This window comes from Schistocerca nitens, chromosome 7, assembly GCF_023898315.1.
Source record: "Schistocerca nitens isolate TAMUIC-IGC-003100 chromosome 7, iqSchNite1.1, whole genome shotgun sequence".
In the NCBI taxonomy this organism is placed as follows: domain Eukaryota; kingdom Metazoa; phylum Arthropoda; class Insecta; order Orthoptera; family Acrididae; genus Schistocerca; species Schistocerca nitens.
Window position 1 is genome coordinate 155,735,208 of NC_064620.1, and position 14,800 is coordinate 155,750,007.

The window sequence follows — 14,800 nt, forward strand, 5'->3', positions numbered from 1 at the left end:
GCTTTGTCTTACTTTTTTATGCTAATTATTGCTATTCTGATCAGATGAAGTGCCATCTGTCGGACATTTTTTGAACTTTATATTTTTTTTTGTTCTAATAAAACCCCATGTCATTCCAAGCATGTGTGTCAATTTGTCCCTCTCTATCTACATTATTCCGTGATTTATTCAGTTTTCAAATTTATACTGAGTTTTTGATCACCCGCTATATTCTTGCTATGAGTACATTATAAAAATTCACACCTTTTGTTTCCTGACAGATGGTCACAATCAGAAGAGTAGCTTCAGATAACCCAATATTTTTATCATAGGTGAAATACGGAACAGACAAAAAAGATACATATTGAATTTTTTGAGTGGTACTCTAGAACTGAAAAATAGTAAAATACATCCTAGTGTGCATGGGAAAAAATGTGATAACAGCACAATACAAGTTTCAATACTGCATATATTGTGTTATGGCCTGATGGAGTAAAGTATTATCAACCAAGCTTTGTGCACATTCCTCACCTTTTCCAATCTGATGTTTACATTCTCTAATTTAAAATATGTCACCACAAAACATGAGGGCACATATTTTGACAAATTTATATCTTGTATCAAGAAAATTTTGTAAAAATCATCAGACTGAATACAAAAGTTTGAAGAAATTCCATGTGTTCCTTTAACTACCTTCCTCCGTCATTCTTTTAGGTTAGTTTGAAGAAGTTCCATGCGTTCCTTTAACCACCTTCCTCCTCCATTCTTTTACGTGTTATGTTAGCATTGGTTATCAGAATTAGTATCAGCACATACTGACAAAACAGAAAACACAGGTAGGAATGATAAATAAAGCAAGGTCCCTTCTCTCAGCTCCTTTGCCAGGTATTCATAGTGTGGGGTGATTTCATTCTTCCTTTCTGGAAATGGTAACGTAAATGTAAGCAGATGGTGCTAACAATTTCACATTGCTTCTTTTCAAATACTGGTCATATGACAATTTCCCCCAAATAGGCTGTGCACATTCTCATTTTCCTACTAAAGATATACAAATGAAACAAAGTGTGACTAACATTTAAGATTCAGAATGAATTTTCACTCTGCAGCAGAGCATGCACCGATATGAAACTTCTTGGCAGATTAACATTGTATGCCAGATATGAACTTGAACCTAGAACTTTGGATAGCTCAGTCAGTACAGCACTTGCCTGCGAAATGCAAAGGTCCTGGCTTTGATTTACATCAAGCACACAGTTTAATCTGCCAGAAAGTTTCAGATCAGTGCTCAATCTGCCTGAGAGTGAGACTTAATTCTAGAAACAACCCCCAGGCTATGGCTGAGCCATGTCACCACAATATCCTTTGTTCCATGAGTGCTAGTTCTGCAAGAGATGCAGGAGAACTTCTGTGATGTTAGAAAGGTACGAGATGAGTAACTGGCAGAAGTGAAGTTGTGAGGATGGATCATGAGGCATGCTTGGATATTTGGCTCCGAAAGGCATCGGCCCCAGGTTTGAACCTGGTCTAACTTGTAGGATTGATCTGCCAGGAAGTTTTCAACATTTATGACTTTAGTTCATGTTCACATTGCCTGATGTCAGTTACTGGCTCTTAATTGATTTATTTAGGGCTAACTCTTTGGCATGAGGTGTATTTCCTGATAGTCTCAAATATGCTGCACTGACAACCGTATTTTAAAATGGAGGTAAGAAAATCATTTATTGTAATGAACTTTCACTCTGCCAGCTATTTTCAAAAATTTTGTGAAAAATAGTGCACCACAAATTACTGATTGCTTTTGTAAGTAGAACTTTTTAACTGCCTCTGTTAACTTTTACAATGGATCAGCTACAGAAAAAAAGTGACACTATGTCTAGCTTCTGAAACTACTAGTTTTTTCCTTGAGGAGGAAAGAGGGATAGTTTGGAGAAGATTAAAAATGGACAGACGAATCGGGATCCCACGATGAGAGGGGCCCACCTTTTTTACGTTCGTCTATCAGCAGTATCATACATGTTGCCTTCTGAAAGCAAGTTGTTACTGTTATGGGCACCAGTCAGAAGGCTTAATTGATGCAGCTCTCCATGCTGGTCTTTTCATCTCTGAATAATTGCTGCAACCTACATCCAATTGAATGTGCTTACTGTACCCATGTCTCAGTATCCCTTTACAATTCTTACCTGCCACACTTCCCTCCATTACCAAACTGATGGCCAGCCGCTGGTGGCCGAGCGGTTCTGGCGCTTCAGTCTGGAACCGCGCGACCGCTACGGTCGCAGGTTCGAATCCTGCCTCGGGCATGGATGTGTGTGATGTCCTTAGGTTAGTTACGTTTAAGTAGTTCTAAGTTGTAGGGGACTGATGACCTCAGATGTTAAGTCCCATAGTGCACAGAACCATTTGAACCATTTTTGAACCAAACTGATGATTTCTTCATGCCTCAGGATGTTTTCCCATTTCGATTCAATACCTTCTCATTAGTTACTCAAATTGGTCATCTATTTTCAGCAGTCTCGTGGAGCACTCCATTTCAAAAGCTTCTGCTCTCTTCTTGTCTTAGCTGATTATCATTTAGGTTTCACTTCTGTACAAAGTTACAACCCAGACAAATACAAGAGTTGAAGAAAACTATGGAAACACACCATGCCTAATACAAAGCAGGAAACCCACTGGCATTCAAAACAGCTTCCACTCATTTTGGAATGGACAAATACTGAACACCTATGGTCATCAAGGTAATCTTATACCATTTTTCCTGCAAAATAGTGGAATTAGATTAGGAAATGAGACACTTAAAGTAGTAAAGGAGTTTTGCAATTTGGGGAGCAAAATAACTGATGGTCGAAGTAGAGAGGATATAAAATGTAGACTGGCAATGGCAAGGAAAGCATTTCTGAAGAAGAGAAAGTTGTTAACATCGAATATAGATTTAAGTGTCAGGAAGTCATTTCTGAAAATATTTGTATGGAGTGTAGCCATGTACAGAAGTGAAACATGGACGATAAATAGTTTGGACAAGAAGAGAATAGAAGCTTTCGAAATGTGGTGCTACAAAAGAATGCTGAAGATTAGATGGGTAGATCATATAACTAATGAGGAGGTATTGAATAGGATTGGGGAGAAGAGAAGTTTGTGGCACAACTTGACTAGAAGAAGGGATCGGTTGGTAGGACATGTTCTGAGGCATCAAGGGATCACCAATGTAGTATTGGAGGACAGCGTGGAGGGTAAAAATCGTAGAGGGAGACAAAGAGATGAATACACTAAGCAGATTCAGAAGGATGTAGGTTGCAGTAGGTACTGGGAGATGAAGAAGCTTGCACAGGATAGAGTAGTATGGAGAGCTGCATCAAACCAGTCTCAGGACTGAAGACCACCACAACAACAACAACAGTGGCAATTTCAGATAACAATGATGGAGGTGGATAGCAATCACACACCCTTCTCTGCAAAGTACTCCACCAGAGATTATTATTGAGATCTGATGACTGTGGTTAGGGGAAATGTGACAATTCATACTTGTGCTCATAACACCAGTCCTGGATGATACAAGTTGTATGAACAGGGGCCTGGTGTCTTGGAACACAGCAGCACTTTAAATAGCAAACACTAAACCATGGGATGGACCTGATCAGCCAAATGGTCTCACAATCCTTGGCAGTAATGCGAACTTGTAAACTAAGCATGGGGCCCATGGAATACAACAATATGGCTGCACAAATCACCACCATACTCTTTGATGTTTCAATCTTGGTACGTAAATTTGCCCCAAATTGGAAACAGTGAAACAAGACCTATCCAACCAAATGAGTTTCTTATATTGCTCCATGGTCCATGCTTTGGCACTGTACTTTCCCGTTATGGGCATCTACAGCATTGATGAGTGGTTTTGGAATTCCAGGTTGTCCTGCAGTCCATGCTTATGGAGCTCCATTTGTGTTGTTTCGGTGCTGACAGGATTCACAAGTGCAACATTCACTTCTGCAGTGACTTTTGCAACTGTTGTCCTCTTATTTTTCGTCACAACCATCCTCATTGACCGTCTCTCGCAATCACTCTGCATACACATCCACTTTGTAGCTTAGTGGATGATGTTTTTCCACTCTCCCTGTATGCCATTTAAATATTTGATACAGAGCCCCTTGAAACACCAATAACTTCGGCTGCCTTCATTACAGAAGCTCTGGGCATATAAGCTCCAACAATTTGCCCGCGTTCAAATTAACTTAGCTCTGACATAATGCACTCACCACTACACAGAACACTGTTCTGACCATTACTCATACTTATGTATTGAGGACATTGCACAAGTGCTATTCGTGATGAAATACAACAGCGCAACCTGTGGACTTGGTTAGGATCTGTGTTTATGTTCAAGTGTGCATTTCTTACAGTGTTTCCATATTATTGTTCAACCATATTCCTAATCTAATTCACCACGTCTCGCCTGATTTAATTTAACTTTGTTCCATTGCCCTCATTTCACATATGTTGATGTTCATCATAACCTCTTTTCAAGGCACTATGAATTCCATTTGACCACTCTTCCTATGCTGTGTCTGACAGAATTACTAGATTATATGAAAACCTCAAAGATTTTATTTCATCTTCTTGAACTTAAATTCTCTATCCAAATTTCTTCTAGTTTCCCTTTACTGCTTGCTCAATGTATAGATTGAACATCATCAACAGCCTTGTACCATTGCCTACTGAACTACTGCTTTGCTTTAATGTCCTTTGCTCCCTTTTAATTTACCACTTGCTACCTTCAGAATAGCCGTACCGTAGGTGCAACCACAACGGAGGGGTATCTGTTGAGAGGCCAGACAAACATGTGGTTCCTGAAGAGGGGCAGCAGCCTTTTCAGTAGTTGCAGGGGCAACAGTCTGGATGATTGACTGATCTGGCCTTGTAACATTAACCAAAACGGCCTTGCTGTGCTGGTACTGCGAACGGCTGAAAGCAAGGGGAAACTACAGCCGTAATTTTTCCCGAGGACATGCAGCTTTACTGTATGATTAAATGATGATGGCGTCCTCTTGGGTAAAATATTCCGGAGGTAAAATAGTCCCCCATTCGGATCTCCGGGCGGGGACTACTCAAGAGGACGTCGTTATCAGGAGAAAGAAAACTGGCGTTCTACGGATCGGAGCGTGGAATGTCAGATCCCTTAATCGGGCAGGTAGGTTAGAAAATTTAAAAAGGGAAATGGATAGGTTAAAGTTAGATATAGTGGGAGTTAGTGAAGTTCGGTGGCAGGAGGAACAAGACTTTTGGTCAGGTGATTACAGGGTTATAAATACAAAATCAAATAGGGGTAATGCAGGAGTAGGTTTAATAATGAATAAAAAAATAGGAGTGCGGGTTAGCTACTACAAACAGCATAGTGAACGCATTATTGTGGCCAAGATAGACACAAAGCCCATGCCTACTACAGTAGTACAAGTTTATATGCCAACTAGCTCTGCAGATGATGAAGAAATTGATGAAATGTATGACGAGATGAAAGAAATTATTCAGGTAGTGAAGGGAGGCGAAAATTTAATAGTCATGGGTGACTGGAATTCGAGTGTAGGAAAAGGGAGAGAAGGAAACATAGTAGGTGAATATGGATTGGGGGGAAGAAATGAAAGAGGAAGCCGCCTTGTAGAATTTTGCACAGAGCATAACTTAATCATAGCTAACACTTGGTTCAAGAATCATAAAAGAAGGTTGTATACCTGGAAGAATCCTGGAGATACTAATAGGTATCAGATAGATTATATAATGGTAAGACAGAGATTTAGGAACCAGGTTTTAAATTGTAAGACATTTCCAGGGGCAGATGTGGATTCTGACCACAATCTATTGGTTATGAACTGCAGATTGAAAGTGAAGAAACTGCAAAAAGGTGGGAATTTAAGGAGATGGGACCTGGATAAACTGAAAGAACCAGAGGTTGTAGACAGTTTCAGGGAGAGCATAAGGGAACAATTGACAGGAATGGGGGAAAGAAATACAGTAGAAGAAGAATGGGTAGCTCTGAGGGATGAAGTAGTGAAGGCAGCAGAGGATCAAGTAGGTAAAAAGACGAGGGCTAATAGAAATCCTTGGGTAACAGAAGAAATATTGAATTTAATTGATGAAAGGAGAAAATATAAAAATGCAGTAAATGAAGCAGGCAAAAGGGAATACAAACGTCTCAAAAATGAGATCGACAGAAAGTGCAAAATGGCTAAGCAGGGATGGCTAGAGGACAAATGTAAGGATGTAGAGGCTTGTCTCACTAGGGGTAAGATAGATACTGCCTACAGAAAAATTAAAGAGACCTTTGGAGAGAAGAGAACCACTTGTATGAATATCAAGAGCTCAGATGGCAACCCAGTTCTAAGCAAAGAAGGGAAGGCAGAAAGGTGGAAGGAGTATATAGAGGGTTTATACGAGGGCGATGTACTTGAGGACAGTATTATGGAAATGGAAGAGGATGTAGATGAAGATGAAATGGGAGATAAGATACTGCGTGAAGAGTTTGACAGAGCACTGAAAGACCTGAGTCGAAACAAGGCCCCTGGAGTAGACAACATTCCATTAGAACTACTGATGGCCTTGGGAGAGCCAGTCATGACAAAACTCTACCATCTGGTGAGCAAGATGTATGAGACAGGCGAAATACCCACAGACTTCAAGAAGAATATAATAATTCCAATCCCAAAGAAAGCAGGTGTTGACAGATGTGAAAATTACCGAACTATCAGTTTAATAAGTCACAGCTGCAAAATACTAACGCGAATTCTTTACAGACGAATGGAAAAACTGGTAGAAGCGGACCTCGGGGAAGATCAGTTTGGATTCCGTAGAAATGTTGGAACACGTGAGGCAATACTAACCTTACGACTTATCTTAGAAGAAAGATTAAGAAAAGGCAAACCTACGTTTCTAGCATTTGTAGACTTAGAGAAAGCTTTTGACAACGTTAACTGGAATACTCTCTTTCAAATTCTGAAGGTGGCAGGGGTAAAATACAGGGAGCGAAAGGCTATTTACAATTTGTACAGAAACCAGATGGCAGTTATAAGGGTCGAGGGGCATGAAAGGGAAGCAGCGGTTGGGAAGGGAGTGAGACAGGGTTGTAGCCTCTCCCCGATGTTATTCAATCTGTATATTGAGCAAGCAGTAAAGGAAACAAAAGAAAAATTCGGAGTAGGTATTAAAATTCATGGAGAAGAAGTAAAAACTTTGAGGTTCGCCGATGACATTGTAATTCTGTCAGAGACAGCAAAGGACTTGGAAGAGCAGTTGAACGGAATGGACAGTGTCTTGAAAGGAGGATATAAGATGAACATCAACAAAATCAAAACGAGGATAATGGAATGTGGTCAAATTAAGTCGGGTGATGCTGATGGGATTAGATTAGGTAATGAGACACTTAAAGTAGTAAAGGAGTTTTGCTATTTAGGGAGTAAAATAACTGATGATGGTCGAAGTAGAGAGGATATAAAATGTAGACTGGCAATGGCAAGGAAATCGTTTCTGAAGAAGAGAAATTTGTTAACATCGAGTATAGATTTAAGTGTCAGGAAGTCGTTTCTGAAAGTATTTGTATGGAGTGTAGCCATGTATGGAAGTGAAACATGGACAATAACCAGTTTGGACAAGAAGAGAATAGAGGCTTTCGAAATGTGGTGCTACAGAAGAATGCTGAAGATAAGGTGGGTAGATCACGTAACTAATGAGGAAGTATTGAATAGGATTGGGGAGATGAGAAGTTTGTGGCACAACTTGACTAGAAGAAGGGATCGGTTGGTAGGACATGTTTTGAGGCATCAAGGGATCACAAATTTAGCATTGGAGGGCAGCGTGGAGGGTAAAAATCGTAGAGAGAGACAAAGAGATCAATACACTAAGCAGATTCAGAAGGATGTAGGTTGCAGTAGGTACTGGGAGATGAAGAAGCTTGCACAGGATAGAGTAGCATGGAGAGCTGCATCAGACCAGTCTCAGGACTGAAGACCACAACAACAACAACCTTCAGAATTTCAAAGAGTGTATTCCAGTCAACACTGTCAAAAGCATTCCTAAATTTACAAATGCTAAAAATGTAAGTTTGCCTTTCTTTAACCAAGCTTCTAAGATAAACTGTAGGGTCAGTATTGCTTTACGTGTTCCTACATGTCTTTAAAACCCAGACTGATCTTTCCCAAGGTCAGCTTCTGGCAGTTTTTTCATTCTTCGTTAAGTAATTCGTGTCAGTATTTTGCAAGCATGAATTATTCAACTGATAGTTTGCTGACATTCACACCTATCTTCTTTGGAATTATTACATTCTTCTTGAAAACTGTCTCATATCTTGCACACTAGTTGGAATAGTTTTGTCACGGCTGGTTCTCCCAGGTTCTCAATAATTCTAGATAAGTACTGGTCAGCAATTCTATCACATAGTTATTTTCTTGAAAGAATTTTCCTTTTGTACATATAAAAACGTAATATACAATTTCATATCTGTAGTCATGGTACAGTTAACTAACTACCCAGCTGATATATTCTGTGAATGACAAGAATTTGATTATGCAGACCTCAATATTCTACCGAACCCTTCTTGCATAGAAGGAATAGTACTTTAATAAGGGTCACATTGACAAGTTGCTCCACAGGAATAAAATTCAACACAAAAAGGAACTGCACCAGGGCAGATTAAAGGAAGACATTGAAGCAATTCAGAGATGTGTTGCTAGGTTTGTTACCGATAGGTTTGATCAACACACAAGTGTTGCAGAAATGTTTTGTGAACTTAATATTTCAGTCTCTGGAGAGAAGACAGTGATCTTTTCGCAACACACTATCAATAAAATTTAGAGAACATAGATTTATGGCAGATTGCAGAACAATCCCATTGCTGCCAAAGTATATTTCACGTAAGGACCACAAAGAGAAGATAATAGAAATTAGGGCTTGTGTGGAGGCACATGGGAGGTTTTTGTCCCCAGAGTCCATTTGCGAGTGGATAGGAAAGGAAATCCTAGTAGTGGCACATGGTACCCTCTGCCATACCCATATGGTGGCTTGTGAAATGTGTACGCAGATAAAAATAAAATATGTAGTCTCATAATGTTGAGTTATGGATCTACTCCTATATTTATTCTTCATAAATGACATATAAATGACTGAAAACTATTCAAAAACTGTAATCCAATAAAAGACAAAGATTAGCTCTATTTCAAATAACTGAAAAAGCAACAACTTTCTTTTTATTTACTTTAACCAATTATGGTGCATATCAGTTAATTTTGTCAGAAGTAACATATATTGATAGGTGTGTAGTTAAGTTCTTGCAGTAACTGTTAGGTAATGGGAATATGACTATCATGTTTTAGACATGTGCATGGAACATTATCACCTACAAAAGGAATCAACTGTGTTTGAAGATTCTTATAACAATAAAAAGTTGAGTGTATGGCTTTGATCCAGTGGTGTGACTGGTAGTTAATGTACAATGACAGCATCTTGCACTGCATATCTTGAATGTAAGAGAACCTACAGAATTAAGCTTAGAATTGCAAAAAGAACAGCATACGAAAGATACATTGAAGGGGCTCCTAATAAGTGCAAAGCTGCATGGAATGTTGTTGCACAAGACCATTGCAGGAATGATGAAAATAGCATAGCTCTTGACCCGGATAAAGTTAATCGTTTTTTCATGGACTCTGTAAGTGATATTAGGAACAAAATTGAAACAACAACCACTAATGCAAGTGATCTACTTAAGCAACAACAACCTGCAAACAATACATTTAAATGGGTGACAATCACACCCACTGAGATTACAAAGGTAGTGGTAAAGTTCTCAAAGTCCAAGAGCATGGACTACTCTTGGTTGTCCAATTAAAAAAAAAAAATAATTAGTGAACCATTGGCCTTTCTGTTACCTAAACAATAGAAAGCAATTTGCCTCTGTCAGAAACAGAGACTCACAATTGCTAGAAGTTAAGACAGGAGTCCCACAAGGTTCTGTCCTTGGGCCCTTGTTTTTTATAATTGCAGTCAATGATTTACCCCATTGTATCCCCAATACTGTTGTTTGTTATGCTGATGACACAACTTTGCTTGCTCAGCACGGGAACACATCAGTTCTGCAAGATGGCCTGGAAGCAGCACTAAATTGGTTCTCATCAAATACACTGCTTTGCAATCCTGATAAAAACCAACAGATTATACTACGATTGTCAAAAGAGGTGGAGGTGAAAGCAGTTAAAATTCTAGGAATTCATGTAGACTCTAAGTTAACGTGGGAAACACACATCAACCATACCTGCGCAAAATTGTCTCGAGTTACGTATTTAATGTGGAAACTGAGGAGCCTGGTGACAAAAGAATATTTAAGAGTTATTTATTTTGGACTGTTTCAGTCACATATAGAGTATGGACTGCTGATATGGGGACACTCTCTTCACATCGCTGAAGTTCTAAAAATTCAGAAGAAAGTGATGAAGGCAATGAGCAATTCTGGTAGATCAGAGCACTGCCAGCCACTGTTCATTCAGCTGAAAATATTAACAGTTATTCATCTTTATATATACACCTCAGCAATGTATGCAAAAAAACAATATAACTAGCAGATTTTGAAATGAGGGAAAACATACACCACCATAATACCGGAGGCAAAACAAAATTAGACATACCTAGGCACAGGCTGACAAGGACAGGGAATTCCCATCTAATCAATAGTCTAAAAATATTTAATAAACTCCCATTTTCCTCTCGGTCGGCTCACGTAAATAGCTTCAGGAGCAAACTACTAAATTGGTTACTAATCAATCCTTTTTACAATATAGCAGAATTTATGAATATAAAATTAATTGACATTAATTTTTAAGGATTTCATTATGTGATGTCACTGAATGTATTTAGCTTTAAGGTACTATTCAAGGAAAATGTTACCTATATGATATCCATGTAAATTGCCTATTCCACCTCAGGTGGTCAATGGTGAATAAAGAATCTGAATCTAAACTGGTAGGGTGAGTCCAGAACTTTAATTGCAATCTCATGACCTACAAGCAAGCATGGCACTGAAGGTATCTCTCTAAACTGCTAAGATACCTGTTACTGGATCTTGACTGAACACCAATCGACTGGTATCAGAATAGATTTCCTCCAGTAAAGTCTGAGATTAACTCATCAGAATGTCATTTGTGCTGTACTACAATCTCTAGTCAAGGCTCCTCTTGCGATTCCTCAAATACGTTATCTAATTTAGCCTACATTGACCTTTCTATGTTTGTCGACTGGGCAGTGGCCAATGTAAGACCTAAGAATTGTGTCAATCATGAATTCTGTCAGCTATTTCTGATCACAATCGTCACTTGTAAAAGACCGCACCTTGGGAGCATTTTGGTAAGCCTGGAGTACTGTAACCTGCAGTTATAACAATGCTCTAAGTTTGTGTACCACATAACAGCAGCAGACATCAGAATGGGTAACACATTTTCAGTTCAGTGGGAATAATTTTGAGATAACATGTAGGCCTAAATCAGTTATTTTCCCCAATAATAACGAAGAGGTTGTTCTTAAAATGTGTGCTCTACTATGAGAAAACATAACAAAATAAGGATTAAACAGTAAAGTATTTACTGAATTAAGTCATCCCAGACACTTACAGGAAAAACAGCTCTAATTCAGGAAAATTGAGCATGAGAGGCTGAATCCTTCAAAGAATTTTTGGAATGATTTTCTGGGGTTAGTATGATGCTCCAATAAAAACTAAAGTTCACAGTACTGAATGGGGTCCCAATAATACGTAACAGTTGCTATGAATAAATTCTAAGAAATTTTGAGTAACCTCTGACAGCTGTGAAATCACACTCTTTAAAATAATTATTAACCGTACCTAGACATGTGCTATAGAATTTTATTTTTCTTTTTGTTTTAGAGAAACTGGTGGAAGTGTGACTGAATTAGTTAATACCATTTGAGCTCATCAACAAATATGTTTAATTTGTGTGTAATCATTTGGAAATCGGAGAACAATTTTATTAGCGAGCAGCATTTTCAATTATGCCTGGCCAGAATAAAAGATGTAGAAAAACAGTATCCCTTACAACAACAAAATAGCCAACTGCTGAAAGTACGTGCAAGTATTCATTGGTTAAAAAGGAATTCAACTGTGGAATTTTCCAAGGTATTATGGTGCCCTACTTGACATCATTCAAATATGTGATGGCAAATGATTATAACATCAAGAGCTAAACATTAACCTATCTGCTCCTGAATACATGCTCAATGTCTGAACTCCTACACCTTGCTCATGCTTGCAATACATTGACTGACATCTAATTTACAACACTTCACGGTAGATACATACAATATGTATTGTATCAACATACAAAAGAACCATCAAGTACAACAAGAAACTTGTAGAACATACATAGTCTTATTTTTTGAAACAGAGAAAACATACCACATAATTATATAGTAGTAATAATAACTATTTGTTTAGTAAAGTCCAGAACAGGATACGATGAGATGGGGAAAATCAGGTAAACACGAAGTACAGGTTTCACAAAATGTATTACAGTGTGACAAAAATGAACTGTTACAAAAAGACCAATTTTGTTTTATGCAGAAAGCCACACAGATCCAATCAAAGGAATACACTTTAAGTCAAGAACAAGATGGTCAACATGTGGTGCATATGACTTCACATGGTGAAGACACTGAACAGAAACTTCCCAAGGGTGGTTTTGACCATGTATGGTGTGGAGTAATGTACAGACGGTATGACAGGTATGTAAAGCCCACATTTTCCATTCAACTTTCTTCCACCTGAAATTTACATTGTTGAGCACTTGACTCTTCATATTATCTGACTGCAAACAAAATGATGTGCTACAAGCATCACAAAATGTTTCCTCTTCCTTTGACAATGTTGATATTAATTGCACACAGGTATTACACTTACTGTTCATGCACGTTTGCTTTTCCAAATCCTTGTCAAAGTTATCCGTAGCCTCGCGTGTAATTTTGTGTTTACCTGAAGTGACATTTTCATGTAAATGTAAAACTCCACCAGAAACTGGATTCAGAGCAGCACAAGCTGTTTTCCAAGCTTTCTTAGAAGATGGGAGAAGTCCCAAGTTAACACGGTTTGCGACGCCAACAGGGCACACAACACGGTTATCTCCTTCGTGAATTACACATTTCTCAACAATATTATTTTGTGATAAATTATATCGTAATGCAACAACAGCATCAGGATTCCACTCACAAGCATGCACTGTTTTCGCGCCAGCATGTATAATGTATGGCAAAGTGAAATAGCCAATACCAGCGTACATATCTACAACTACCTCTTCTCTACAGTCAAATCCTGCGACCCTATGTCGTTCAGGTGCATTACCGGCGCAAAACATATTTTTTTCTACATTCCAGCTGTACTTTATTCCATTATCAGTATGTGTTACCCACGAGGAATTTCCCCAAACAAGCTCTGCTCTTGGTGTCCTATAGCAATCTGATTTTATCCGCTTCCTTATTGCCACTCTGTTTACCTTCAAGGTATCACACACGACAAGCCACAACTCGTTACCGACACGAGACTGCCAGACATCACTTTCGAAAGATTTATCATTACCAAAAATTACAGTATCACCATATTTCTCCCATTTTTCCGGAATTTCGCTCTCCACTTCTGCACTTATTGCCACATTTTTCTTATCCAACAACTGCTTAACGTTTGTTTTCAATTTCACTGCCGGAGTGGTACTGGCTGCAACTAAAAAAACTTCATCACATTTCTTAAGATAAAATGGTTTGCCTTGGATTTCATATTTGTTGTCACTAACCAAATATTTCTTAAGGATTTCTAGATCGTTTTTGATTGGAATACCCAACATGTTGCCGTCGAGTTTCTGCACAGGGTATCTGCTATCATGAATTCCTATTGACCTCAGTTCTGATATCACATTCTGACATGCTTTCCGATCGGTCACAGCTACTACGACATCCATTACTCAAAAGTCTAAACATCACTGTACAGTAGTGGTGGGCAGGAAATCGCGTATCTGTTAGAAATCACAGTGACTGAGAAGTCACAGATATCACAGTAGCAACTTTACAGAATCTAACTGCGATTTCAGTCACAGTTAGCAGTCGCAATAAGTATTTCACATTCAAAGACGTGAGCCATCTATTGGTCGAATTTAGCACTGCTTTCTGCGATTTCAGTGACAAGTCGCAACTAAGAGTCACAAGTAGCATCTAAAAAGCGCGGTTAACAGTGGCATCTGTTGGCCAAAGTTCGTACTACGTCCATCTCTGCGGTACGCTATGGAGCCCAACTGCGATTTCCGTGACAAGCCGCAACTAAGAGTCGCAAGTAGCAACCAAAAAGCGCAGTTAACAGTGCCATCTGTTGGCCAAAGTTCGTACTACGTCCATCTCTGCGATACGGTATCGAGTCTAACTGCGATTTCCGTGACAAGTCGCAACTAAGAGTCGCAAGTAGCAACTAGAAAGCGCGGTTAACAGTGCCATCTGTGGGTCAAAGTTCGTACTACGCCCATTCTGCGATACACTATTGAGTCCAACTGCGATTTCCGTGACAAATCCCAACTAAGAGTCGCAAGTAGCAACTAAAAAGCGCAGTTAGCACTCCCATCTGTTGAGCAAAGTTCATACTACGCTATTCGCTACCGAGTCAAACTGCGATTTCTGTGACAAATCGCAACTAAGAGTCGCAAGTAGCAACTAAAAAGTTCCTAGTGTCATCTGTTGACCGACGTACGTACTTCGTTATGAGAGCCTTGTGCCTCACGAGATCGATGTGCTGTGTGTGCATATGAAGGAC

The 14,800-nt window shown here is 39.0% G+C and overlaps 1 protein-coding gene across 1 annotated transcript; it reads right to left on the reverse strand.

The window, feature by feature from the left end:
* Positions 1-12,503: 12,503 nt before the first annotated feature.
* Positions 12,504-13,996, reverse strand: LOC126194830 (tRNA wybutosine-synthesizing protein 2 homolog). Its single transcript, XM_049933162.1, has one exon. The coding sequence runs from the start codon at positions 13,959-13,961 to the stop codon at positions 12,570-12,572; it is 1,392 nt and encodes a 463-aa protein (XP_049789119.1). The 5' UTR covers positions 13,962-13,996; the 3' UTR covers positions 12,504-12,569.
* Between the last annotated feature and the right edge of the window lie 804 nt (positions 13,997-14,800).

Coding starts and splice junctions, on each gene's coding strand:
- LOC126194830 (XM_049933162.1), bottom strand. CDS start 13,961: ATGGATGTCGTAGTAGCTGTGACCGATCGGAAAGCATGTCAGAATGTG.